Genomic DNA, 27,963 nt, shown 5'->3' with positions numbered 1-27,963 from the left:
ATCAATCTTTAACATACCTCAAAAATCACAAATAAGTCAAGTTAAAGGAATTCATTTAAAATAAAAGATATAGAATGCAGGGAACCACACATTAGCGTGTGAGCCCTCCAGCCCCTTGCCTAGTATCGTACAGAAAGGGCACGCTCTCTAGGTAGCGCTCTCAAGCTCCCCTCCCCAGTTACCCGTTGCGCAATTTTGATTCAGGGCTTGACATCAACTTTTATCTGGCGTCCCTAGGCAAGGAGGTAAGACGGTAAACTTTCAACATTTCAACACAATACACTATGCTAAATATAGTATTATAGGACTTTCATCAAACTGAGAGTTCAATGTAGTGTTAATTTTTGAAAATCCACTAATTAATGACACGAACATGTCATTCCATCACAGTAAACTGCTTAGACAAAGCATGCTCCGTTTTGTCAACACTTGTAGCTGAACTGCTTCCCCCAGTACCGTTTCATGCCTGCAAACGGGTTCTTTACTAACCAGGAATGTAACATAGTAAACCACTTAGTAGGGTAATGATGTTTCTATGACAGTAGCCTACAGATGCTGATGTGTGTGGACATATAACACATTTCGTCAGCTTTTTTAGTTTGTAAACATTGCATACCTGGTGCGGCCTGCACGGTTGAGTTTTCCTTCCTGTCACCCATTGAGTTTTCCTGCCATTACAGTGAAACTAGGCTACATGTGCTAAGTTTGGAATGCAAGACGACCACTTGTACCAAGTATAAAATCCAAAATACTCGCTTATCCTACTAGATTCTTCACCTGTACGTGAGTAAATTTGGTACAATTTATGCTGTAAAATGGGGAAATTGTTGCAGTCTCACTGTAACCGGAGCATTTGGGAACAGTTTCACTGTTTTTGCTGTAACATGACGATGTAGGGTGGCAAGTGTCATGTAGTCAGCATTGTGTGATTAAGTTACCGCTGTCACCAGAAGATGGCAGACGATTTGTACAGTCAGATAATGTTAATACCCTAGTTTGGAGACACTACAGTATTTGGCTGACTCTGACAGTAATTGAATGTGGACGGCTGAAAGCATGACAATCCTCGCTTCATACCTATACAAATGACTGTTTCTAGTGTCCAGCGTGCTACTTCACCAAAAACTGTATGGCAGCATAAGTCAGACACTGACAAATGTACTTTAACGTGTAAGTTAGATCATTATTAGTCCCCGCGTGCCTTGTAATGTTGTAGAACAAATCTTTAAGTATTTTGATAAATAATATCTCAAACCGTCACAGTATATGTATGATCATGAGACGAAAGGTCTAAGAGAGAGATTTTCTGGTACAGTTTCTCGCAGTTTCTCCCAACATAAGACAATTGTCGAACATTTTGCTATCACATTCCTGCAGCGGTGGGAACAGTCTGCGATATATCTGACTGTCATGGTGGTAGCATTTATGACGAGGTAGCAAACAGATATTTGAAATTCTAGGGACAGGATATAGCGAAAGAATGGTAATAAACAACATGTAGAAGATATAAATTACAGAGAGAGATGCCTGGATTCGGGATTGAAAAGAGGTAAGACGAAGAGCTGCAGTCCTATCAACCTGTAGTTAAATCTGTACATCCAAAAAGAACCAAGAGCTGGTGAGGTGTTCCATGCAGTTGTACAGACAGAAAAGCCATCTTAAAGTATGCCGATCACACTTTGTATAGTATGGTCACAGGATGTTTAAATGCTTCCTTGTCGATTTTACCCAGTATTTCTCCTGTATATCACATTACAATTCTATGTAGGAGAAATGATGTTTATGCTTTGATGCTATCTCTCACGGAGATGAAGTTGGAAAATTTATCACGTAGATAGCTGTTAAGCGCACCACACATATTTTGAAGTTTTCCTCAGTTGGACTCATCTTCCTACCATGAAGCTGTCGGATGTTAAGCACTTTATGGCAGAACAAGCACACAAAGTGTGTGCCCAATGGGTTGCTCACAATCTTCAACCACCACATGAAGTTTGTCGAATGGGACTCTCTCTTGAACATCTGCAGCACTGTATCAAGGAAGGGAGTGAGTTACTATCATGAGTGGTCGCTGGAGACGTGGTGTCATCACTTCGAACCCGAATCAAAACGGTGAAGTCTCCAGTGTAAGCAAGCAGACACTGCCACCCAAAAATATCCAAGGCCGTCCCAATAATTGGATGAAATGTTATGCTCACCTCGTTCTTTAACCAAAAGTGACCCCTTCTTACCAACTTCTGCAGTGTTGTACCTCGATGAATGCGCCGCCTTGGCCACGCTCCGCAAAGCTATGAAATCAAAACGGGCAGTGCAACACACAGTAGGAGTCATTTTGCTATACAAAAATACAAGGCAGCATACATCAAACACAGTCAAGGACCTCTTTCAGATATTAAGATGCGAAGCCCTCAGTCGCCTTTCATGGAGTCTGGACCTGTCTCTCTGTGAGTATGCCGTTTTTGATTAGCTGAAGAAGGCTCTGTGAGGCAAACGACTCACCTCAGATGAGGACGTCAAGCGGTACGTTCGGAACTGGTTCCCAGCGCGGCCCCAGGTATTTTATGAGACGACCATTCACAGTAGTGAGTCGCCATGGGACAAGTGCCTCAATAGTGCTGTGCAGTATTTATGAAATAAATGTACTCGCTCCTGTTTAGAGCTCCCTGCTATTTTTTTGCTTAATGGCTCTCTAAACTATTTCATTGAAGAAGTCGAAAGAAACATAAACGTGTTGTGATCTCCGAAATAAATATGGTGAGGGGCAAACGGCATCATATTCCTTATTTTTAGGGTGACGATACGTTATATAGAGGGTAATTTCAGCAGCGAGCGAGCAGCGTTGTTGCATGGCGGTAGCAGTCAATGTGAGCTGCACAGAACTCCTCAGTCGCTGCTTCAGTACAGGTTAGTTTTGCATTTTGCTGTCCCTGTGGATACATATAGAAAAAACGAATATCCTACTAGACTAATATGGGACCGATCTATGGAAGCGTTCCGCTTTAAAAAAAGTTTAGTTGGGAAACAAACCGATGCTTTCCGTCGCTAGAAACATATGATGAGCAGTTTTTGTTAGGAATGACTCCAGCTACACATCGCCAAAAAGAAATTGCAAATATCCATCGCTACGCCAGAGAAAATGCGAGAGAGGGATACCCGGTAAGAAAACCGTAAATTGTTTGAGTATGATCATGTTGGCTGCTTGTTCCTTTCAAGATTTCTGTGCAAACGTAAAAGTGCCTGAGTAGGTTGTGTGTGTTCCGCTGGACGAAATCTTTGAAACACAGTAACACATCATTTCAGCAACACAGTGTTATAAGAGGATCACTTACAGATGACGGAAATATCATGTGATTTGTATAATTCCCGGACAAAACACCTAGGAACTGGAGGACACGATTTTATTTGGCATGGAACGGATAAATACCCGAAAAGTCAAGTAAGCCAAATCAGTTAATTAATATCCTCACACTCGAATCTATAGTAACATTGTGTTTTATGGACTTCACAAAATTTTGGCTAACATAAGCTGTATAATAACATCAATCAACGTCCACGTTGGATATCACATCCGTATTCGAAATCGCAAGGGGCAGGATTTGGCTAGTACCAAAATAAATATTGAAGTAAGAGTTCAACATGTTCCAACAGCCTATGATGGACAGACAACTTGGTTTTAAAATTCAAATGAGGTCATATTTTACGACAGTGTCTGCGGTTATACGTTACTTTGATTACCATAAGAAATACTTTACTTTCTCTCGGCTCTACACTATCGTTTTTACACATCCTTCTACAGAAACGCTCTTCGTTCCTTTATTTGCTAGTAATGTTACACTAACATTTTCTTTGGTTTGTGTTTCGCGCCAGTTATGGTTTAGGAAGGCTTGCACTTCTTGTCAACGGTGGAAAAAATTTTGGCTTCTGCGATGGCATTTTCTTTTATTAACGGTTTCCAATTAAACATTACATAATTTGCAATAATGTTTGTTAGGGCCTCTGCTCTGTAGGGTGTGACAAATAACACGTATGTCCAAAATTTGTGCATCTTAGAGAAGGAATATAGGAATTTGACTATAATGACAAAATGTTTTCTCCATGACTGTTCATATGTTTAAGCTGTAATAGAACGTCAGTGTTCCTTGGGAATGTAGAAAGTAAAGCTATTGGAATTCAGTTAGTTGCAGACGGTAAAACAGACTGATAAGGGAGAACAATTTTGTTAACTGTATTAGACATAAAAGTACGTATAATCGACGGTGGTCTGTACAAACAAACGAACTTGACGGTCTCTGTAACCCCACAATTGTCTCCATGCTACTTTGTCCGGGTTGCCACACTATACACGTAGACAGGATCAGACGTCACAACATTTCGTGGTGAATCATTTCAAGGGTAGATAGTCAATACTGAAATCTCAGAGTTTTGTTTGGAAAGACTGGACACTCTGGGAAAAATTCTCAACAGTTAGTTTTTCACTGGTGTCTGACTTAGGTTTTAATGAATATGACACAATATGTGTACTAACCTCTGGAAGTCTACAGCCATGTAGCGTGGTGTCGTCGAGTACCCGTCGATATCCACGTGTTGGTAAGACATGACACATTCTCATTGATTCCGCTAGTGCAGCTCTGGTGTAAACCAATCTACAAATAGTAAATGTTTTTGTCATTATTTCATTGATATGGATTCACAGACATCATTTTTACGCGAATTATATAAGCAAATATGACAATGGTTGAGGTCTCACTTGTTTATAAATCACAAAAAATCAACTGGCTCTAAGCGCTATAGGACTTAACACCTGAGGTTATCAGTCCCCTAGACTTAGAACTAATTAAATCTGAATTCGAACCTGCGACCGGAGCAGCAGCGCCGTTCGAGACTGAAGCACCTAGAACCACTCGGCCACAACGGCCGGCCAACGATTATGTGAACATTTTAGGTGATCAGGTGCTCCCCCTGATTCAAATGTTATTCCCCAACAACGATGCCATATTTCAGGACGATAATGCATGCATTCACATAGCCAGGACAGTGCAATCGTGGTATGAGGAGCACACAAACTGAACTGCAGCGTCTTCCCTGGCACCACAGTCCCCAAACTTGAACATTATCGAACCCTTGTTGGCGGTATTGGAGCGCAGACTCTGGAGCAGACTTCCGCCTGCCTCGTCACTACAGGCGTTAGAAGAGGTTCCGATCAAAGAGTGGCAAAACATTCCATTTGAGACTATAAATCCTTATATGCGAATATTACAAGGAGAATGGCAGCTGCATTAAGGCAAATGGAAGTCCAACCCCTTTTTAATAAACCATTGCCAACTAAGAACAGGTGTTCACACTGTTTTGCCTAGCCACTGTATGTAAATAGTCAGAATCCGGCGCTGCGGTCGGCAACGTCTATATAAGACAACAGTTGTTAGACAGGTTACTGCTGCTACAATGGTAGGTTATTAACATTTAAGTGAGTTTGAACGTGGTGTTACAGCCGGCGCACGAGCGATGAGACATAGCATCTCCGAGGTAGCGATGAAGAGGGGATTTTTACCGTATAACCAATTCACGACTGTACCATGAATATCAGAATCCGGTAAAACATCAGCGCCTCGACATCACTGCGGCCGGGAAACGATCCTGCAAGAACGGGACCAACAACGACTGAAGGGTATCGTTCAACGTGACAAAAGTGCAACCCCCCCCCCTCAAATTCCTGCAGATTTCAATGCTGGGCCATCAGCCAGTGTCAGCGTGCGAACCAGTCAACGAAACAACATCAATGCGGGCTTTCGGAGCCGAACACCCACTCGTGTACCGTTGATAACTGCACGACGCAAAGTTTTACGCGTCGCCTGGACCTGTCAACACCAACTTGGACTGTTGATGACTGGAAACATGTTGTCTGGTAGGATGAGTCTCGTTTCAGATTGTACTGAGCGGATGGATGTGTACGGATATGGTTCAACCTCAGGAATCCATGAACCCTGCGTGTGAGCAACGGACTGTTCAAGCTAGTGGAGGCTGTGTAATTTTGTGGGGCGTATGCAGTTGGAGTGATATGGGACCCCTGATACGTCTAGATACGATTCTGGCATGTGACACGTACGTAAGCCTGCTGTCTAATCACCTGCATCCATTCATGTTCATTGTGTATTCCGACTGACTTTTCCAGTTCCAGCAGGACAATGCGACACCCACAATTGCTACAGAGGGTCTCGAGGAACACTCTTCTGAGTTTAAACACTTCCACTGGCCACCAAACTCCTCAGACATGAATCTTATTGAGCGTATCTGGAATGCCTTGCAATGTGCTTTTCAGAAGAGATCTCCACCCCGCACTCTTACGAATTTATGGACAGCCCTGCAGAATTCATGATAGTAGTGACCAAAGTCCAATCACATTAGAGGGGTATCTCAAGGGAGGGCAGACTAACGTTTGATTCCTGTAGAGGGCCAACAGCCTGGATGATCGACTGATTCGGCCTTGTAACATTAGCCAACGTGGCCTTGCTATGATGGTGCTGCAAACGGCTTACAGCAAGGGAAAGCTACAGACGATGTATTTCACAGGAACATATATCACTACTGCATGGTTTAATGATAACTGCATCCTATTGGGTAAAATATTCCGGGCTTTAAATAGTACCTCACTTGGGACCGGTCGAGAACTATCAGAACACTATCATAAAAAAAAAAACAAGGCCGAACAAGTAATCTGTAGCTATCAACGAGCGATTCACAAACATCGATCATAGAGAAGTTGATTAGCATAGTTTATCGGCGAGAGGCACCTTGTGTTACGTCTTTTTCATATCAGAAAGCCTTTCATAAATCCGCACCACCACCTGGTAATTGAAATACGTGCTTTTCAAGTGTGGAACAAGTGTATGATTACAGTAAGCATTTGCCAGCAAACAGAATTCAGTACGTCGTTATTAATGGATAGACATGGGCAGAAGTGAAATAGAGTCTGGCCAACCTGAACAACTTATGATAGGGTCGCTAGTATTTGTGAACCACAACCCCACCGACAAATTATCGGGAGTTGTTCAGGGATAATTACTGGATATTTTTGTATAAGGGACATGTAGTCTCCGGCGGTCCGTTACAGAGAACTGCATTTCGTTTGATTTCTTGCCCTCATTTATCTTTGTATCTTCATTCCACTGAAAATCGGTGCATAACATTGCAAATTCCGCTGGTATGCACTGTGTGTCTTGTTTTAAAACCCTTGTTCCATTCACTCATGGCACTTGTTGCGACAATAGTAAAGTCCACTTTACTCTTCGACCTCAAGACTGAATTCAGTACTGCTCGGTTCTACATCTCTTTCCTTTTTTTTCGGTTGAGTTAATTGTTTATTACCAGTGATACGGTGCAGTACTGATAAGTTCACTGATGAAAATTCTGCATCTTGTATATGGGTTCACTGACTGCAGCGAAAGGCCGGCACAAAGACGCTATACTGAGACGTGGCAACCCCATTACACAACATTTCATATGTTTGGAGATTTTTGCATTATCTGCGTTTTGTGTTGTCGTATTATCTACCTTTTTACTATTATTAAGGTTTTTCCCATAAAGATAGGTAATCTGGGTGACAAACTGAATAAGTCGTAACTATATCACTACTCTGTAAAGAACCACTGGAGACCAGGTGTCCCTTATTCCAAAACACTCAAAAAATATCCCATCAACAACCTCCGAAATTTTATCGGTGGCGTTCTGGCTCATCCAGTGTACTGTATAAATGGCTTTCCGGATAACAGCCGGCCGCGGTGGTCTCGCGGTTCTAGGCGCGCAGTCCGGAACCGTGCGACTGCTACGGTCGCAGGTTCGAATCCTGCCTCGGGCATGGATGTTTGTGATGTCCTGAGGTTAGTTAGGTTTAAGTAGTTCTAAGTTCTAGGGGACTAATGACCACAGCAGTTGAGTCCCATAGTGCTCAGAGCCATTTGAACCATTTTTTTTTCCGGATAACGTCTGTAGTTTTATTAGGCAATTCAAAGAGAATACGGTTATTAACAAGGAGACGATGTCAGAAAATTGTTACGAATTGCAGATACACGCCCAGATGATCACTGACCGGTGCAAAGACTGGCAGCTGACCCTAAACAAAAGTGATTGTTGCGTGATGCCTGTAATCAGACGAAAGGGCGTGACACTACTTAATTCAACTATTGTCAATCAGTCACTGATGTCAGTTACAGCCTTCAAATCCCTAGGAATAAATCTTCTGAATGGGTAGCTGCGTAGTAGCGTGATAAGTATTAATTTCATTTGGTGATTAGTCACATGATTCTATAAGAGGAACGACAAGCGCTTCAGGAGACGATGACATGAAAATTTTAAAATTAGGAAGTTTTCCAAGAATCGTAAGTAACCATTGGCCTATTATCATTGAGTTTTATACTTATTTTTAAACAAAAATATCCTTAAATATTTTTATGTCAATTCTTTCAGGACCATTTCACTTATGATCTTCGGAAGCAACAATGACATATCAAAAATTTTCTAAATATGTATTACATTGATTTGTTTTTATGATATGTTTCACTTCGTCTAGGATCCTTATAGTCCTGCGGAAAGTACAGTGTGTCTAATCGAATATAACACTATTCCTCGTCTTTAAGTGTCTGTGTCTCCGTAAACGTGCTGAAAAATGCACGCATGTTTAAGCCAACTTTTCATCTCCAAACTATCCGTTCAAGACCCTCCAGAAATGTCTATTATTCCTGCAAAAACACCTTGTGTTTTAAAGAGATACAACTCTTTACCACATCTATCTTTCCCTTTATCAACTACGTTGGGTCTGGAATGATATAAGAACCATTCTTCTGCCAAGGGGGGTGTTTTATCGGTTTTGCTTCTGCAATTATTAACGAACCAGTAGTCACTACAATGATGTCAAACCATTGTGAGTTCCACATTCAGATAATGTGTGTTGAGAACGCTGGGGGAACGCAGCGGTGCTGCCAGGGGCAAGATTCCAGTGGGAGTGATTTTCCTTTTTTTCCATAACCTGTCATCATTGTCGATTGCCTATACGTGTCGCATAAATGGCTGTCATGAGTGATTGTACAGTATATTATTTGTGTCGCTGTCAATTTGAATGGAGAGGGAGAATGTGAAATCAGGCGCTGGTATACAGTCTACCCTCTCGAATAGTACTTTCTCAAAGCCTCCGTTTCACAGACAACGCCAACGACAGTGTCGTATGCCCAAGAAATGCAGAGATGTTTGAGATTTAATCGAGGACATTGGTTGAATGTCTAGTCATCAGGAATTTAAAACACCAACAATCACATATAGCCACCTCCGCGTAGGAGGCTGGTTCTATGAAGAAATAGGCGTCCACGATGATCTACATTTCCACATATAGCAGCTCTATCCTAAACATGATAGGCTGCAGGCCTGCCCTTTACTGTAATGTGCACCTTAATTCTCTCTCAACTCGTTGTCCACAAACGTCTTTGGGGTACCTTCATTTTTCCTTGATTTTTTGTTCCGAAGCTATTCGTAGGTTAAGAGTTAAGAGGGGCGCTCAGTAAGTAGCGTAATACATTTTTTTTCTGAAAGGAAGTTGGTTTTATTCAGGATTCAAATACACCATATTATTCTCCTCTCTCCTGACTACAAAATCCCGCTTTTGAACATAATCGCCTTTCGGTGCGATGGCCTTATTCCATGTTAGTGAGAAGCCCAGCACGTCCGCATTATGCCTTTCTACTGATCGACGTCGGAACAACCCTCTTGTTGCATTAATCCCCCCTCCCCCCGCCCACCGTCATCCTCATATAATGCTTCGCGCGAAGTGGGCCAAAAATATTAAAGTCGAGAGGTGCGAGATGGGGGCTATAGGGTGGATGAGAAAGAACAGTACAATGAACTTTTATGAGCTCCTCTCAGGTGCGCAGGTTGGTTGGTTGGTTGTTTTGGGGAAGGAGACCAGACAGCGTGGTCATCGGTCTCATCGGATTAGGGAAGGATGGGGAAGGAAGTCGGCCGTGCCTTTTCAGAGGAACCAACCCGGCATTTGCCTGGAGTGATTTAGGGAAATCACGGAAAACCTAAATCAGGATGGCCGGACGCGGGACTGAACCGTCGTCCTCCCGAATGCGAGTCCAGTGTCTAACCACTGCGCCACCTCGCTCGGTCAGGTGCGCAGGTCTTGCGGTGTTACGGAGAAGGAGAAGTTCATCTGCATTTTTGTGGCGACGAACACGCTGAAATCGCTTCATCATTTCATTGTGATCCTTCTACCACCTCGAATGAGAGGGTCCGCACGTTCCAAAATTGTAGGAGTCACGGCTGCGTGCGTCTGACCGTCACGCGGGAGATGGGAGAGCTCTGCACGATCTTATTGCTATGATTGCAGACGCCTCGTCCAACGATTCACAATTCTTTTGTTCACTGCCAGGTCTCCCCAGACACTCTGCAGGCACCTATGACTATCTGCGTACTCTGACCGACCGGCTAGCCGCGCAGTCTAACACGCTGCTTCCGGAGCAGGACGGCGTGCCAGTCCCCGGCAGGAATCCGTCCAGCGGATTAGTGTCGAGGTCCGGTGTGCCCGCCAGTCTGTGGATGGTTTTTAAGGTGGTTTTCCATCTGCCTCGACGAATGCGGCTACTCTCCCTTATTCCGCCTCAGTTACTCAGTTACACTATGTCAGCAATTACTGCGCCAACAATGTCTCCACGTACGCGTACACCATAGTTACTCTACCAGGCAAACATTTGGGGTTACACTCGTCTGGTGCGAGACGTTCTTGCGGGGAGGGGGGGGGGGGCGGGGGCACTGGAAGCCGAGAACTGCACAGTAACTCTGGGTTCGGTGTGGGGCGGCGGCGGGGTGAGTGGACTGCTGTAGCCTGTTGTGCGGTTGTGAACCACTGAGGGCTACGGCGTTGTTTCTAAGTCCCCGGTTCAATACACACAATCTGCGTACTCTGGTTTCCCGCCAACAGAAGCCCAATGACAGCTCCCTGCTTAGAACACACTTCTGTTACAGATGCTATTTTGAAGGCTACGTTCAACCGAAATCGGTGGAGAACAGAAAATCGTTGCGTTATTTATTGAACGCACCTCGCATTTTTCGTGTACATCAATCTTTTTATAATGCGTAATGATATATACTGAAGAGTAAAAAAAAACTGGCATCCCTGCCTAATATCGTGTAGGGCGCTTGCGAGCACACAGAAGTGCCACAACACGACGTGGCATGGACTCGACTATTGCCTGAATTAATGCTGGAGGGAATTGACATCGTGAGTCCTGCAGGGCTGTTCATAACCTGTACGAGGGGGTGGAAATCTCTTCCGAAAAGCACGTTGCAAGGCAACCCAGATATGCTCAATAATGGGGAGACTAGTGGTCAGGAGAGTGTTCCTGCAGCCACCCTGTCCCAATTCTGGATGTGTGGGATGTCGCATTGTCCTGCTGGAATTTCGCAAGTCCGTCGGAATGCACAATGGACGTGAACGGATGCAGGTGATCAGACAGCATGCTTACGTATCTGTCACCTGTCAGAATCGTAACTAGACATATCAGGCGTCCCGTATCACACGAAGTGCACACGCCCCACAAAATTACAGAGCCTCGACCAGCTTGAACAGACTCTGATGACATGCAGGGCCTGTAGGTTCATGAGGCTGTCTCCATACACGTACACGTCCATCCGCTCGATACAATTTGAAACGAGACTCGTACGACCAGGGGACATGTTTCCAGTCATCAACAGTCCAATGTCAGTGTTGACGGGTGCAGGTGAGGCGTGAAGCCGTCCGGAGTGGCCGTGAGGTTCTAGGCGCTACAGTCTGGAGCCGAGCGACCGCTACGGTCACAGGTTCGAATCCTGCCTCGGGCATGGATGTGTGTGATGTCCTTAGGTTAGTTATGTTTAATTAGTTCTACGTTGTAGGCGACTGATGACCTCAGAAGTTAAGTCGCATAGTACTCAGAGTCATTTGAACCATTTTTGAGGCGTAAAGCTTTATGTCGTCCAGCCATCAAGGGCTCCGAAAGCCCATATCGATGATGTTTCGTTGAATGGTTCTCATGCTGACGCTTGTTCATGGCGCAGCCTTGAAATCTGCAGCAATCTGAACGATTCTCTTTATTCGTCGTTTGCCCCGTTCTTGCACGATGTTTTTCCTGCTGCAACGATGTCGGAGATTTGATGCTTTACCACATTCCTGACAATCACGGTACACTCGTGATATCCCCAATTGATCACTACCTCGGAGATGCTGTGTCCCATCACTCATGCACCGAGTATAATACCACGTTCATACTAATTTAAATCTTTATATACTGGTTTTGTAGCAGCAGTAACCGATCTAACAACTGCGCCAGCCATTTGTTGTCTTATGTAGGCGTTGCCGACTGCAGCGCCGTATTCTAATTTTAATTTGAATGAGCAGGACTATGCCAGTTTCTTTGGCGCTTCAATGTATTTCAAGTCTCTCTTTCTGTTGCCACGTATATTAACGGATTCTGGAAGCGTGGAATGCCGAACGTAACTAGCAATATTTCTTATGTGTATCTGGTAGCATGAACTTCAGCAATAACACTTCTTTCACAGATCACGATATGGCGAGAGGTTTTTTATCGACAATAGCTGTCTGAACTGTCTTTACACGTCTTAATCCCCTACTAATTTCAGACCGCTGTAGAGAATAACCTTGAATAATATTTGGAAGCTAAGCATGAAATGAGATGAAAGAAACAGGAACTGCAGTAAATGACCGTCAAGATTTCCGCACAAAGCAAACTTAAGCTACATCTATAGCAAAGCAGTAGGCCTACTCCTTACTTCCAGTAGGCGTACGTTTGCGCTTGCGTTGTGAGCAGTGTGTAGTCTCTTGGTAACGTCTACAACATAACGCCTAAACGATGCCATATGGACATTATTTTGCAGAATACAACATTCGAACATTTCTGGAGACAGACGACGTCTCAGCAGCACTGGAAGCGCCTCAGGGACTCAGGTCAGCAGTTTGGCAATGATCGTCTTCGGCCAGTACCAGATCGACCGGAAATGCGCACTTCAGAAGAGGCCTGGTATATGGCCTTAAATGCACGATAAAAACCTGGAATGTAAGCAATAGAAATGCCTGCAAGGTTCACAGTTGTCTCATGAGCTGTAATTTCTCGACCAACTGATCATCACAAGCTCACAGCAGTTCGCCCGTGTGTTCATCCCGTGGTGCACTTCCCGCTTTCAGAAATAGACAGGCTCACTAATTTTAGGATCAGGAACATAAATGTCGTGCGAGGCGAAGGCTATTGCCATTGTATAACTTATTACAGAAGTTGTGTGGAACTATGAAAAAAATAAGCAAAATATACAAACTGAGTAGTCGGTGTGTAAGATAGGTAACAGCAAGGATGCTGCGAGATCAGAAGCGGCGTGGTCCCGTAGTTAGCGTGAGTAGCTCCGGAACGCGAGAACCTTGGTTCACGTCTTCTCCCTAGTGAAAAGTTTAATTTTTTATTTTCAGACAATTATTTTGCGAAGCTGCACAGGTCCACAGAGGAGTATTGTGTACGTGATTGTGTGTCAATTATCAAATTTCAGGCACTCACACATAATCAACTTCGCTCTCAAAAATTCCAGGACACGTTCAGATTTGCTTGGAGATATGTAGGATTTGAAGGTCTACACACGGAAAAATTTGAAAACGTTAAAAACATATGTTTTGACAGAGCACAGGCAAAACTGTGCGACTGTGAAACTGTGGCATGCATTTGTTGCAGTTTATGTGACAAACTCTTATGTTTTAATCACTTTTTTGGGAGTGATTATCACATCTACAAGAAAACCTAAATCGGGCAAGGTAGAAGAATCTTTTTACCCATTCGCCAAGTGTACAAGTTAGGTGGTTCGAAAACATATTCCTGTCATGTGACACACATGCCGTCACCAGTGTCGTATAGAATATATCAGACGTGTTTTCCTGTGGAAGAATCGGTTGACCTATGACCTTGCGATCAAATGTTTTCGGTTCCCATTGGAGAGGCACGTCCTTTCGTCTACTAATCGCACGGTTTTGCGGTGCGGTCGCAAAACACAGACACTAAACCTATTACACTGAACAGAGGCGTCAAGGCGTCAATGAACGAACGGACAGATCATAACTTTGCGAAAATAAACTTTTCACTCGAGGGAAGACTTGAGCCAAGGACCTCTCGTTCCGCAGCTGCTCACGCTAACCACGGAACCACTGTGATCCTGAGACATTATCATTGATGTAGCCTATCTTGCGCATGGATTACTCTATTTGTATATTTTGCTTATTTTTTCATAGTTCCACAGATCTTCTTCCTGTTTTCTCGATTGATCTGTGTTTAGTTTTTCAAGGCCTATCCACTGTGCCAACTTATAAGTAAATCTGAGGGGGTGCCATGGGGAGGTTCCCTTGTCAGTGAAACTCTGTCACAGACCATTCAAGCCTGTGACGATATTTGCTGACCCTCATTGAATAAAGTTCGGAAGTCATATTTCGTATAGATCCCCCAAATCTGAGCAATATTCTGAGATATGTCGCAAAAATGTTTTATAAGGGGCATGTCCGAAAGAAAGGACACCACACATTCATGTAACTGATACGCCTCAATGGGCTACGAGTACACAACCGTCAGTTCAGATGCACATTTACCAAGTGTAGAAGTATGAAACCGGAATTTCCCTACAGGTGGTGGTAGTCGTCACAGTAGGGCCCCGTGAGACCGTGTCTGCTGCGCCATCTGCTTCCTCTAACGGCTGACGACGAATATCAACACACAGTGCCTACGAACTACGATTTGCTAACAGCATTGGTTTTTAGTTATCATTCGAAGAAAACAGCTGCAGAATCGCATCGAATTCTTGTCGAAGCTTTCGGCGAACATGCTCTTGGGAAAACACAGTGTTTCGAGAGGTTCAGAAATTTCAAAAGTGGTGATTTTGACGTCAGAAACGACGAGTGCGGGAAACCACAGAAAAGATTCGAAGACAACAAATTGCAGGCCTTATTGGGCGAAGATTATACTCAAATTCAACAGGACCTCGCGGAACAACTGAATGTGACGCAGAAAGCAGTTTCTCTTCGGTTGACTGCTACGGCAAAGGTGCAGAAAATGGGTAAATGGGTTCCGCACGAACTGAATGAAAGACAGTAAGCAAATCGAAAGACCACTTGCGAAATGCTGCTCGCCAGATACAAAAGAAAGTCGTTTCTCCATCGAATAGTGACAGGTGATAAAAAATGGATGTATTTTGAGAATCCTAAGCGTCGTAAATCATGGGCGATTCCACTGCAAGATCGAATCGCTTTGGAAAGAAGACAATGCTCCGTGAGTGGAGGGATCAGAAGGATGTCATATATCATAAGCTGCTAAAACCTGGTGAAACAGTTAACACTGATTGCTACAGACAGAAAATGACAGACTGAAATCGAGCATTACGTGAAAAACGACCGCAATACGGAAAAGGGCAACACAAAGTCGAATTCTCCCTGATAACGTCCCATCACACACACAGCAAAACGGGTCAGGAAAACGATAGAGGCGATCAGTTGGGAAATACTAGGGCATGCGGCTTATTCTCTAGACTTGGCTCCGTCCGATTATAATGTATTTGCATCGCTGGAGCACATTCTCGCTGAACAACGCTTCAATTCGTATGAAAATGTACGAAAATTGCCCGCTGACTGGTTCGCTTCAAAAGAACAAGGTTTCCTTTTTTTTTTTTTTTTTTTTTTGGCTTGGTATTCATACTCTGCCGGAGAGGTGGGAGAAATGTATAAATAGAAATGGAGATTATTTTGAATAAAATATTGTTTGCCAGTTTCAAACAACACACCTGTGATTATTGCGACCAAATTCAGGTTTCATACTTCTACACCCGGTACGTTAGACCTCCAGCAGGAATCTGAAATTACGGAGGACATGCACGGTGACTGCGGATAAGTGGTGGCACTAAGTGGGAGTGTAGGTCGGACGAGGAGGTTGGCGAGACACTTCGCTGATGGGCGAATAAGCAGTGTGTCCCGGTAGCACTGTGGTTAACTCTGTTTCTTAGTAAGCTGGAGATCCTGGGTTTGAGTTCCTGTCTGGGAAACGTTTTACCTCGTCGTCACTGATTCGGTATAAAGTCCTTAGGCAGCTCACATCAACATTACCTTTCCTTGGGCCAGCCCCCCCCCCCCCTCCCCCCCCCCCACCCCCGCCCTTCCGTTCCCACCTTCAATTTGCATAATGTGGCTGAATATTCCAGTATATTACCAATAAATCGAAGTACGCCACCTGCATTACATGCAACTGAGAGTATGAGGGAAATTCATTTAATGTCCTGACAAATTTTTATACCCAGGTATGAGGTGGCTGCAGTTGTGACTCACTGTTGGTGTAGTTAGTAGATACTAGGTTTCTACGTTCTGTGAGGAACAAAATTTTACATCGATGAACGTCGAAAGAAATTTCTAATCATTGTTCCTCTTCTAAATCGTATCAAGAGCTCCTCAGTTGCTCACCCTATACTTGACACAGATATAGAAAACATTGCAGATACAGATACCGCAGTCGCAGCGACTAGTGGTACTCAGTCGCAAGCGACAGTCGAAAATATGTCAACTCTAGAAACTGTTCCGGATTCCGCAGATGTACCAGGTCCAGCAGAGCCAGGCATTATGCAAATGTTAAGAATAATAACAACACAGATAGGAAATGTAACACTCCAAATGAATACACAGATAGAAAATGTCAGAGCACAGATAGGGAATGTAACAGACCAAATGAACAAGCTAGACAGTGATGTAAAAACCCTTACTGAAATGCACAATAACCTGACGACACAACTGACAACACGACTAAAAAGAGAGGTAGCGTATCAAGTAACAGAAGTGGTGCTCGAAGATCTAAACTGTATGAATCGGGATATTGATCATTTGAAAACCACAGTTAGGGAGGTGTCAAATCAGATAAGTAAGTTAACTCAAAATTTCAATGCTATGAGTGTACAGCAAACCGAGCCCAATACAAAAATTCAGGAAGCTGTAAATCAAGTGGAGGACTTGACAAAACAGCAGAAACAGCAATTCGAGGACTTTTTAGAAGAAAAAGACACACATATAAACCGTACTCTAGAAACAGAGCTACAAAAACAATAAGTAACACAATGGAGCAAGTATACACTACACAAAACCCATCTGTAGTTAAACTGGAAACTGACATAGGCCAGATACAGAAAACTTTGACACAGGACCTACCAGGTTGGCAGAATCAAATAGTCGAGCAACTAAACAGGAAACTTAGTACAATGAAAGAACGAAGCCAACATGCAGCAGGAGAACTTGACAACATACCCACAGGTAAGAGCGATAGTGTGGTCAGAGAATATCCTGACCCGAATGTACATGTGTATTCACCAAACTATGAGGTGTACCGTAACCAACGACACCGCGACGAAAGAAGGGAACAGCAGATAGCTGAACCCCTTTGTCATCAGTTTTGTTAGAAGAGAGTCTTATAACAAATTCAAGTGTTTATCCCGGGAAAAAATCGTGCATCCGGTAATTTTTATAAACTCATTCAAAAATGTATTGCCTAAAATGTAGTCGGAACAGCGAAAGATACAATATGTTACGGGTTATATCCAAGGCGATGGAATGTTGTGGGCGATGGAAATGTCAGAAACTTGTCAGATATTAGAACAGTTTGAAAACGTGTTTCTCTCAAATTATTAGTCACATGGCATGCAAGAGAGATTAAGAAAAGCCTTATTCAATCCTGAACAGTATAATCCAAAATTTGGATCACTCCGAAAGAACTTTGAGAAATATTTAAATAAAACAATATTCTGGGATGAACCAGTGACACACACGGACGTCCTACGCATTCTGAAACCTAAACTACCGCTCAATATTCGGGAAAAGCTAGTACAAGTACCCGAAAGCAATTTGGAGTATTTTCTGTCTGTCTTGGACTCTATTGACTTAATTAATGAAGACGCAAGACAAAGCCACACCAATCAAAATAATTTCCGCAGCAGCGGTGGCAACCAGTACGCAATACGGCGTCAACAATATAGTGCGCGGCTGAGTCACGACCGGCTTTTGTCGATTCCGCTGCAGCAGCGCATATGCCAGGCCCGAATTCGGGAGGCAATTTCAATAACTATAATCAAAATTTTAATCCAGGATTTAAAAGAGAAAATGGGGGACAGAAACTACTCTGGCTATTCCGGTAACCGGAAGCGAAACTGGAATAGGAACGATAACGAAAATCAGTGGGGTAACGCTCACAGTAATTTTCAGCCTCAATTTAGCAACAACACGACTAACCCACGACATGTGCAGTGGCAGTACCCGATTATCAATCAACACTATCAGTCCCAAGCTCAAAGTAACATTACGCCTGTAAACTCAGGCCGAAATCATGATCGCAATGTGCAATGGAGTAACAACACGTCGGGGGTGAATATTATAGAAGTGACGAACAAAACACATACAAACAGTAATAATGGGACTTTAAACTAAACGTGGCCTCATTATGCTCTCCCATGTTGAGACAGATATTGATCTCTATTAGCCGTGCGGTTCTAGGTGCTACAGTCTGGAACCGCAAGACCGCTACGGACGCAGGTTCGAATCCTGCCTCGGGCATGTATGTGTGTGATGTCCTTAGGTTAGTTAGGTTTAAGTAGTTCTAAGTTTTAGGGGACTGATGACCTTAGAAGTTGAGTTCCGTAGTGCTCAGAGCCATTTGAACCATTTGATCTCTATTACAGAACAAGCTCAACGCCGTAAGAAACATTTTGACAAACAGCTACATGGTGTTACCAGATTTGTGATTAGAGAAAAAGTATTACTTAAGACACATGTGAAATCTTCTCTGTCAGCCAAGAAAAACGCTAAGTGGCAAATAAGATATACTGGTCCGTATATTATTGTATATATTCCGCATGACGGATGTTATTTACTTGCGTATCCTCAAAATGGTAAAATCAATGGACTATTCACACAGAGACTTGAGGAAATTCCACCATGTTTAAGTATCACACTTTATATCTATCTATGCACACGAGTGAAATAAGTAAACTATGGTAAAAAGAAGAAACACGATTAGGTTAAAGCAGGTATATCTTCCTATGCAGCTACGTGAATCAAAGCATTTCACTACTTCTGTTTACATTTGTCAGTGATTGTGGACTCATTACACGAGCAAGCTAGGACACACACGTCAGTTGATGACTGGCAATGATAATATAGGATGTACTTGGAAGGTTGACTGAATAGCAGTGGTATTTTGGTTTTACGTTTATGTACAAAGGATTCTGGAGCGAACAATTAGCACAGACCTCGGAACAAAGTAGATGTAATTTATTTTTTTTTTGTCGCTTGTGTTACAAGATTATAAGGTACAGGGTAAGTTACAGAAAATATCGGACTTCCTAAGGTACATAAGCATATGGTCACGCAAGTACATGCCATGTTACAGAGAGAATATTTTTTTGACGTGTCCACATCTTAAGTTATGAATATATCGAGCAAAACGATCTTAAATTTTTTTATGCTCTGATGATGATATGATTTCTGGCTGCCAATGAAAGTTTAGCGTGTTATACACCATACCCACGACAACCTGACCTAAGGGGAAAAAAACGAGAGAAAACTAGTGTCATCTTACTGAAATAAAAATAATTTTTCAACTTTATACACACGTTTGAGTTCAAGTACACTGCTGAGGTACGATTTGTAAACATGATATGAGGCATACTTAGTATCGTCTCTTCTAGAATAAAGTAAAAGAAATATGTACGAGGTAAGTTACAGGAAACTGACGGGCAGAGAAATTGGACAATGCCGAAACAACCTTAATTCTTTACAGGCGGCGTTCATCGAGATGCTACGAGACTTCAATCGGCGAAGAGATGCAAATATATTATCCTTACGTCACTACGACTTATGTTCTACTTTACAGAATATTACCAAGATCACTTAGAAGTACACTATTTGACACTCAGTAACACCAGAAAGTTTTAATAATTGGTCTTATCTTCGGCATGAGAGTACCAAGAATCTATGCTGACTTTAGAGCAATGTATGCACTGATTTTCTCTTATGTTTGCAATATTTTGTCCAATTCGAGTTGGAAACGTTTTGTAAAGAATTAGAGTAAGAAAGAACTTAGGTCACGTTCGATAAATATATATATATATATATATATATTTAATGTACACGTCCTGCCTAACATTTTAATTTTTCTATTTATGTATGAATTTTAGTATAGTGATTTATTTATTTATATGTTATTTAAATTTCTTTCTACTTGTTCTTTATGTGTACCATGCATTGTTACAATCTTGGGTGACGTAAAGATGAAATTCTGCTCCCCACAGTAACTCGCGGGTAGTAAATGAACAGATTTTGCCTCATTTGGAGACAATTTCTATAAGCACGTTTTGTGCATTCATTTTTTGTAGTGCCATTTCAATGTGTAAGTTCGTCTATAGCATGATCCAAAGTTAGGGAAGTGCTGTTGTTCACGAAAACGTGTTCTCTTATGCCCTGTGGGATGTCAGATAGTATCGCGATTGCGAAATGCAGTACTAGAGGCACGTATGTTCTGTGAACACATTCACCTAACAACATCTATAATGAAATATTTTGAGCAATATGTATCCCGATAAAGTTTTGAAAGAGCATACAGGAGCAAATAATGAACATGGGCATAAACTACTAAAAACCAGCCAGTGGTCTCATGAGCTACAATTTCTTTTTTTTTGGGGGGGAGGGGGGGGCAAAGAAAATCAACGGGACGGTGCATAGTTACCCAACGACAGTGAGTAATTCAGTGTCAGTGACATGTGAAATACACTCATAGGAACCAGGGAGAATACTATTATACCACAAGCTTTCTCCTTCGAAATAAAAAAGACTTGGTAAATCGAGAAAGCCTGTTACGGAATGGGTGTTTGTACAAAGTATAGCACAGTGTGCCGTTGGCAAGCTAAATAATAAAGTGCAGTACTTACGTTCGTGCAGTGACCGTAGGAGGTGCCCTGTGGTCCCTTCTCACAGCCAAAGTGTACGAATACTGGAAGCAGATGCAGTAGTTTCGTAAACGCTACGAACGCTGCACAAAACACTTCACGGAAATGTATTGATCGGCGCGCGCGACATCGCTATCCGGCGGTGTCTGCACGACATCTGGACTCCAAACGGCGCGTAGCGTGCCGCCAAACTCGTTGTTGCACGTGCGGTTGCTTGTAACTGACACATTATTGACTGACAGCGTGAAGCTGGAGGACAATTTGAATAGGAACAAAAATCTGCGTTCAAATGGACACTCACCATATTGGAAAGAGGCATAGAGACTCAGTGTCCTGACCTACTAAATAAAGTCTTACCACTACAGCTCATGATTTACGTCCCACGGTACAAGACAAAACATAAAAAACGACAGCCATGTTCATTTAACAGTACCCATGTTTGTGTATATGTTTGTGTTAAGCTGGAACAAGTACTAATCTATGTGAATTTCATTTGTTCCATGTTTATCTTGCCCATGATGAGACAACTATGAAACCCAGAAAGGACATTATCAAATAGATCCTGGTATAAAAGAGGGAGGAAGTGGAGAGCATAAGCAACTATAAGGAAGAATTTCTCCCACTTACTACTCCAAATGCCCTTGCAGCCATACAGCCTGGATCGATACACTAAAATATACGACGTTCTTGTAAAACTTTCTTGTTTTCAGCAAAATGTAACTGCAGAATCATAGAAAAGACTTGTGAAATGTAATGTTATTGTCAACGTGCGATTGAAGATGTTTTTGTAAATAGGAACAATGGCACTGTGAATCGTCGTAAAGAACTGAACTATAAATTTGATCTAAAAGACGATGTAATGTAATATCCATGTATTTAATGTAATGGACGATGTAGTAACTTTTGTATCTAGTATGTAAGTATTTTGTGTGCCCTAACGTGTACGTTTTGTTTTCCTTGCAAAGTACCAGTGTCAGCACCAGAACTATATAAACTAAGTGATGAAGAGAACTCCATTAAAGAAATGAACAATGTCATTTAAGTACGTGTGTAGAGGAGTCAGGAACTACCAGTGTGTAAAGTGGTTGGCCTCATTGCCCGGAATTTGACATTTCTTCGGACAATTCGCCCAAGGGGGCAATGTAAAGGAATAATATAATTTTTTTATGAATATATAGACGCTAGTTCAGCTACCAGAGATTAATGAGTAAAGCATATGCTGAACAAAAGAAGCTTTACGCTCTTCGTGTATTAGTTTTAGAATAAGTTACCTTTCGCTGTTATCCTGTCCTAGTGTTAAGACGTGATGTGCCATTTCTTACTGATAAAATTGGGTTAAATAATGAAAGTGATTTTGAAGCCGAGTAATTTCGCCTTTAGTGATACCATGGGTCCCAGCTCCTGAAATTCTGGAAAATTATTACTATTATTTTAATTTTATGCAGAGAATTTAGATGGAGGCGACGATCTTCACGGCGAAGCTGGTCAACAATAGAGGTACGTGAATGTGTTCATCTTTTTCCTTTCGTGGCCGCTACCGTCAATTTCAATATATTTGCTGCGACATTCAGAACCTGCAGTCTTTCTTTTCATTTAATTTCGAAGGCCATGCATTTACGTTCTAAGACGAATAAATGCATTTAACTGTAATTCTTTTTATCCAGGCCACGGGGGGATGATTGTACTCAAAATGTACGTGCCTCTATCCCGTTCGTATCTTCGCATACATTTGAGTGTGTACAAGCGTAACTATATTTAAGACTCATTTCCTACACAGTATTAACGGTTTTTTCTTTTTTCCGCTCATTCGTGAATGTACGTGCCCTCTTATTTGATTTAGTCAGCCGTATTCTTTAATAACATTATTTATAATATTTAGTGGCTTAGTTTCCACAGTTGATCTTTGCCTGTGTCACAGCAGCGCTTCACGCGAAATATTTATTACGCGACATCCGTAATAACTTTTATCTCGAAATTTCGACGACCGACTGAATAAAGATTTTTCTAACAATAACAATAGCAAAACTTAATAATATAAGAGGACGCGCTACATACCCGACACATACTTATGACGCTTTATGGCAGACATTCGGTTGCTAGGACTCATGTAATGCACTTGATCTAGAGCACGGAAATCGCACGGTATTATGCTTCTGAGGGCATGGATCATGAATGGGTCATAGCCGGTGGAACCTTGGTGATATCCAGATATTGTCACAGGCGCAAGGCGTGCATCACTCATGACGTCTGTACTATTGCATATGAGTGTCTGCCTGTTCATGATCACATACAGCTGACACTTCTGACAGATAGATCATCGTCTGGTAATGCTATGCACATTAGCACTGCTGTAATAATCTGCCTACAATGTTTTATTTGCCTCAAATTAACAATAACTGAAACCTAGGAAAAATAATCCTGAGAAATTTTCATTACGATAGTGGTCATGTAATTGTTTTGATATTTTAATTATAGTATGGAAAAATATACTTTTTAGTCGTTGTGTTACGTAGTGGGTACTTGAAATTAACTAGTTACGACTGCAAATAGAAAATTTTATGCAAATAAAGTGATTGTAATGCAATCCATTCACATTCCTGAATGTGGCACTCCTGAACCATTTGTACACTCCTGGAAATGGAAAAAAGAACACATTGACACCGGTGTGTCAGACCCACCATACTTGCTCCGGACACTGCGAGAGGGCTGTACAAGCAATGATCACACGCACGGCACAGCGGACACACCAGGAACCGCGGTGTTGGCCGTCGAATGGCGCTAGCTGCGCAGCATTTGTGCACCGCCGCCGTCAGTGTCAGCCAGTTTGCCGTGGCATACGGAGCTCCATCGCAGTCTTTAACACTGGTAGCATGCCGCGACAGCATGGACGTGAACCGTATGTGCAGTTGACGGACTTTGAGCGAGGGCGTATAGTGGGCATGCGGGAGGCCGGGTGGACGTACCGCCGAATTGCTCAACACGTGCGGCGTGAGGTCTCCACAGTACATCGATGTTGTCGCCAGTGGTCGGCGGAAGGTGCACGTGCCCGTCGACCTGGGACCGGACCGCAGCGACGCACGGATGCACGCCAAGACCGTAGGATCCTACGCAGTGCCGTAGGGGACCGCACCACCACTTCCCAGCAAATTAGGGACACTGTTGCTCCTGGGGTATCGGCGAGGACCATTCGCAACCGTCTCCATGAAGCTGGGCTACGGTCCCGCACACCGTTAGGCCGTCTTCCGCTCACGCCCCAACATCGTGCAGCCCGCCTCCAGTGGTATCGCGACAGGCGTGAATGGAGGGACGAATGGAGACGTGTCGTCTTCAGCGATGAGAGTCGCTTCTGCCTTGGTGCCAATGATGGTCGTATGCGTGTTTGGCGCCGTGCAGGTGAGCGCCACAATCAGGACTGCATACGACCGAGGCACACAGGGCCAACACCCGGCATCATGGTGTGGGGAGCGATCTCCTACACTGGCCGTACACCACTGGTGATCGTCGAGGGGACACTGAATAGTGCACGGTACATCCAAACCGTCATCGAACCCATCGTTCTACCATTCCTAGACCGGCAAGGGAACTTGCTGTTCCAACAGGACAATGCACGTCCGCATGTATCCCGTGCCACCCAACGTGCTCTAGAAGGTGTAAGTCAACTACCCTGGCCAGCAAGATCTCCGGATCTGTCCCCCATTGAGCATGTTTGGGACTGGATGAAGCGTCGTCTCACGCGGTCTGCACGTCCAGCACGAACGCTGGTCCAACTGAAGCGCCAGGTGGAAATGGCATGGCAAGCCGTTCCACAGGACTACATCCAGCATCTCTACGATCGTCTCCATGGGAGAATAGCAGCCTGCATTGCTGCGAAAGGTGGATATACACTGTACCAGTGCCGACATTGTGCATGCTCTGTTGCCTGTGTCTATGTGCCTGTGGTTCTGTCAGTGTGATCATGTGATGTATCTGACCCCAGGAATGTGTCAATAAAGATTCCCCTTCCTGGGACAATGAATTCACGGTGTTCTTATTTCAATTTCCAGGAGTGTATATTATTAATTTTTAAATGTTGCACTCTAGTGCCATTGTCTCATAATTAATAAATATGATCAATCTTAACTATCTTTATCAATGGACCGCTGCTAAATCCATCACTAAACAATTGCAGCCTTCGTGGATTTGCAAGTAAAATCCTTTCTCCACAAAATCTTGAACTACCTCGTAAAGAAACTACACATACGTTAAGCATAGCCTCGTAAAGGTTTTATCGTTATCTAAGATATTTCCGTTTATGTTACAATTTTTATTTGGAACGTCTACTGCTTATATCGAAACTTTTCTGTTTCCATGTTAAGCTCGCTGTCGTTGCTAAATGTCTTCTGATTAGGCTTTACTTTGGTGTAGTTCCATAATTCAGTTCAGGAGAAGCCTCATTTCTTCAGGATGCTGACTTTTTGAAGGTAGTGTATTTCTTACGTATGAGTCACTCTTTTTACGAGTCACAGCTTAGCTTTTATTACTCGTCGAACAATATTTTAATTACAAATAAAGATGGTAATATGAAACAAATATCAATACGTCGCATCAATTTTTATGCTCCCCAAGTGGCTAAGATGAACGATCAAGAAAGAATGGACAACCCAAATAAGAATTCTAGTAATATCTTATGCAGAATAAGATATGCAAGAAGAGAGGTAAAGAAAAACAGATTATAATGAAAAAATGGAGGATCACGCTATTGGTAACACACAACAGAAAATTGAAATTATGCATGGAAATAAATCTCTTAGATAACTGTGCAACAAAGATATTGTGGACATGGAAATAGAAGACCCAGCAGCGAGACGCCTTTAAAAAATTAATTTTGTAAACAGCTGTTGCTTGCTAGTTATCTGTATAGTTAAAACAGAACATTCTAACGAAAAAAAAGAGAACGACGCACTGCGTAGGAATTATCCGAATGGGACGGAGATCGGTAGCTGTGACGTACTTGTAAGGCCAACAAATGATTACAGTGTCAGAAAAAGTGGTTGATTTATTCAAGACAAAAAAATTCGCAAATTGAGCAAGTCAGTAACGCACTGGTCCACCTCTGGCCATCATGTAAGCAGTTATTCGGCTTGGCAGTGAATGATAAAGTTGCTGGATGTCATCCTAAGGGCTATTGTGCCAAATTATATCCAATTGGTACTTTAGATACTCAAAATTCCGAGCTGGTTGGAGGGCCCTGCCAATAATGCTTCAAACGTTCTCAGTTCGGGAGGGATCCGGCGACCGCGCTGGCCAAGGTAAGATTTGGCAAGCACTAGACAAGCAGTAGAAACTGCGAGCGGGCATTATTTTGCTGAAATGTAAGCCCAGGATGATTTGCCATGAATCTTCTTTTTAATTATTCTTAAATACCAAATTCATTTGTACTTCACTTCCCTATTCCACTATATTATTTGTAATGGTTTTAAAATGCTGCACCACAAGAAATAATAATTGTTAACATACAGGAAGAACATAGAGCCCGCCTCCACGTGGCGGGACACGGGCAACGGTGTGAGTGGGGTCGGGAAACGGGGTAGTGTCTTAATAGCCACTCTGGGCCCCGAACCCAGTCACAGCGGCCAAGTGGCATATAACGACTCATCATAAGCAACCAGAGGGTGGGTAAGAAAACATAGCAGCAAGTGAAAAAAAATGGGATATAGAATATTTTGGACATACCACTGTGCAGTAATGGTGCCATGGATGATAACTGAAGAAGTCCTGCTATGAAATGAAATGGCACCACAGACTACACTCCCAGTTGTAGGGCCATGTGGCGGGCAACACGTCTGCAGACCGTCTCATTGGCTGGACTAGAATTGTCTTCAGTGACGAGTCCCGCTTCGAGATGAGCCCCGATGACCAGCAAAGAAGTGTCTGGAGACAACCCAGACAGCGATGAGATACCAACCTGACTGTCATCCAACAATGTCCGACAAGGAGGAGTGCCATTTCTTCTCATAGGAGGACCCCTTTGGTTGTCATCTGCTGCCATTCAAAGCATGGCGGTGCATCGACTATATTACACACTGTAGGGAAGCAGCCTACTCACGCTGTAGTAAATTCACATCAGTTTCCATTGTGTGCCAGCCAGTCTGCTGTAACTAGCTCTGACGTCATAAATGTTGCGCAATACCTTAAAAATCGAGCAAATGAACTAAAACTTTTCTAGCATGTCAAAAATAATACTAAATTAATGTGTGTTAAATATCAGTTCGATAACTTCAGCCATTTCCGAGATTTGGACGTTTTTCTGGAAAAATCATTGGCGCAACAGAAAAGAGCTAGAGACTTCAAAACTTATATTTAGATTCATCTTTCATAATGATTTAATAAAAACAGTACTTTGGATTTCACAAATTAAGACTTTAGTGGAAATTCATGATTTTCTGGTTTTCGTCTCAAAACTGAAGGAAGCAAGATAGATTAAGTAGGTTAATAAATAAGGCTAGGATGTTTAGATTTAAATAGGTTGGAGGTCCGCTATGATTATGAAGATGTGTAAAGTTTCTTTTTAATACCTATAAAATTATAGCGATAGCGGATCTCAAAAGGGACAGTTCAGAGCTCATCTGCTGCGTGCAGGGTAATTTAATTAATTCTCTCGCCCAAAGTATTTAACTTAGCCACGTCAAAATTTTATTATCAATACTTACCTGCGTGCTGAATGCACGTTTAAATTAAGAGCTTCTTCGGCCATCAGCCAAAGAAGCTATAAATTATTATGTAACTTGAAGTGGTGCGTTACTAGCCCAGCGGCTAGTCGGGAGAGCGGATTTAATCAGGCGTTCCCTCAGCCGTCCGCACCGCGGCTTTATATATAAGAACACTGCGCGAGGAAGCAAGGCCCCAGTTCTCTCCAGACGCTGAATGACACGCCATCTGTGTCGGTAGTCGCGT

At 42.8% G+C, this 27,963-nt stretch overlaps 1 protein-coding gene across 1 annotated transcript in view; it reads right to left on the bottom strand.

Annotated features, from left to right (window-relative positions):
- LOC124613502 (methyl farnesoate epoxidase-like) overlaps positions 1-27,963 on the bottom strand; it is a 68,309-nt gene that overhangs the window by 28,759 nt on the left and 11,587 nt on the right. The window contains exon 2 of the mRNA XM_047142210.1: positions 4,523-4,640. Coding sequence (XP_046998166.1) covers positions 4,523-4,640 — 118 coding nt within the window. The remainder of the gene's footprint in view (positions 1-4,522; positions 4,641-27,963) is intronic.

The sequence above is a fragment of the Schistocerca americana genome, chromosome 4 (genome assembly GCF_021461395.2).
Source record: "Schistocerca americana isolate TAMUIC-IGC-003095 chromosome 4, iqSchAmer2.1, whole genome shotgun sequence".
Taxonomy (NCBI): domain Eukaryota; kingdom Metazoa; phylum Arthropoda; class Insecta; order Orthoptera; family Acrididae; genus Schistocerca; species Schistocerca americana.
The sequence above is the reverse complement of the archived record's forward strand: the minus strand, read 5'-3'. Positions and strand labels throughout refer to the sequence as shown.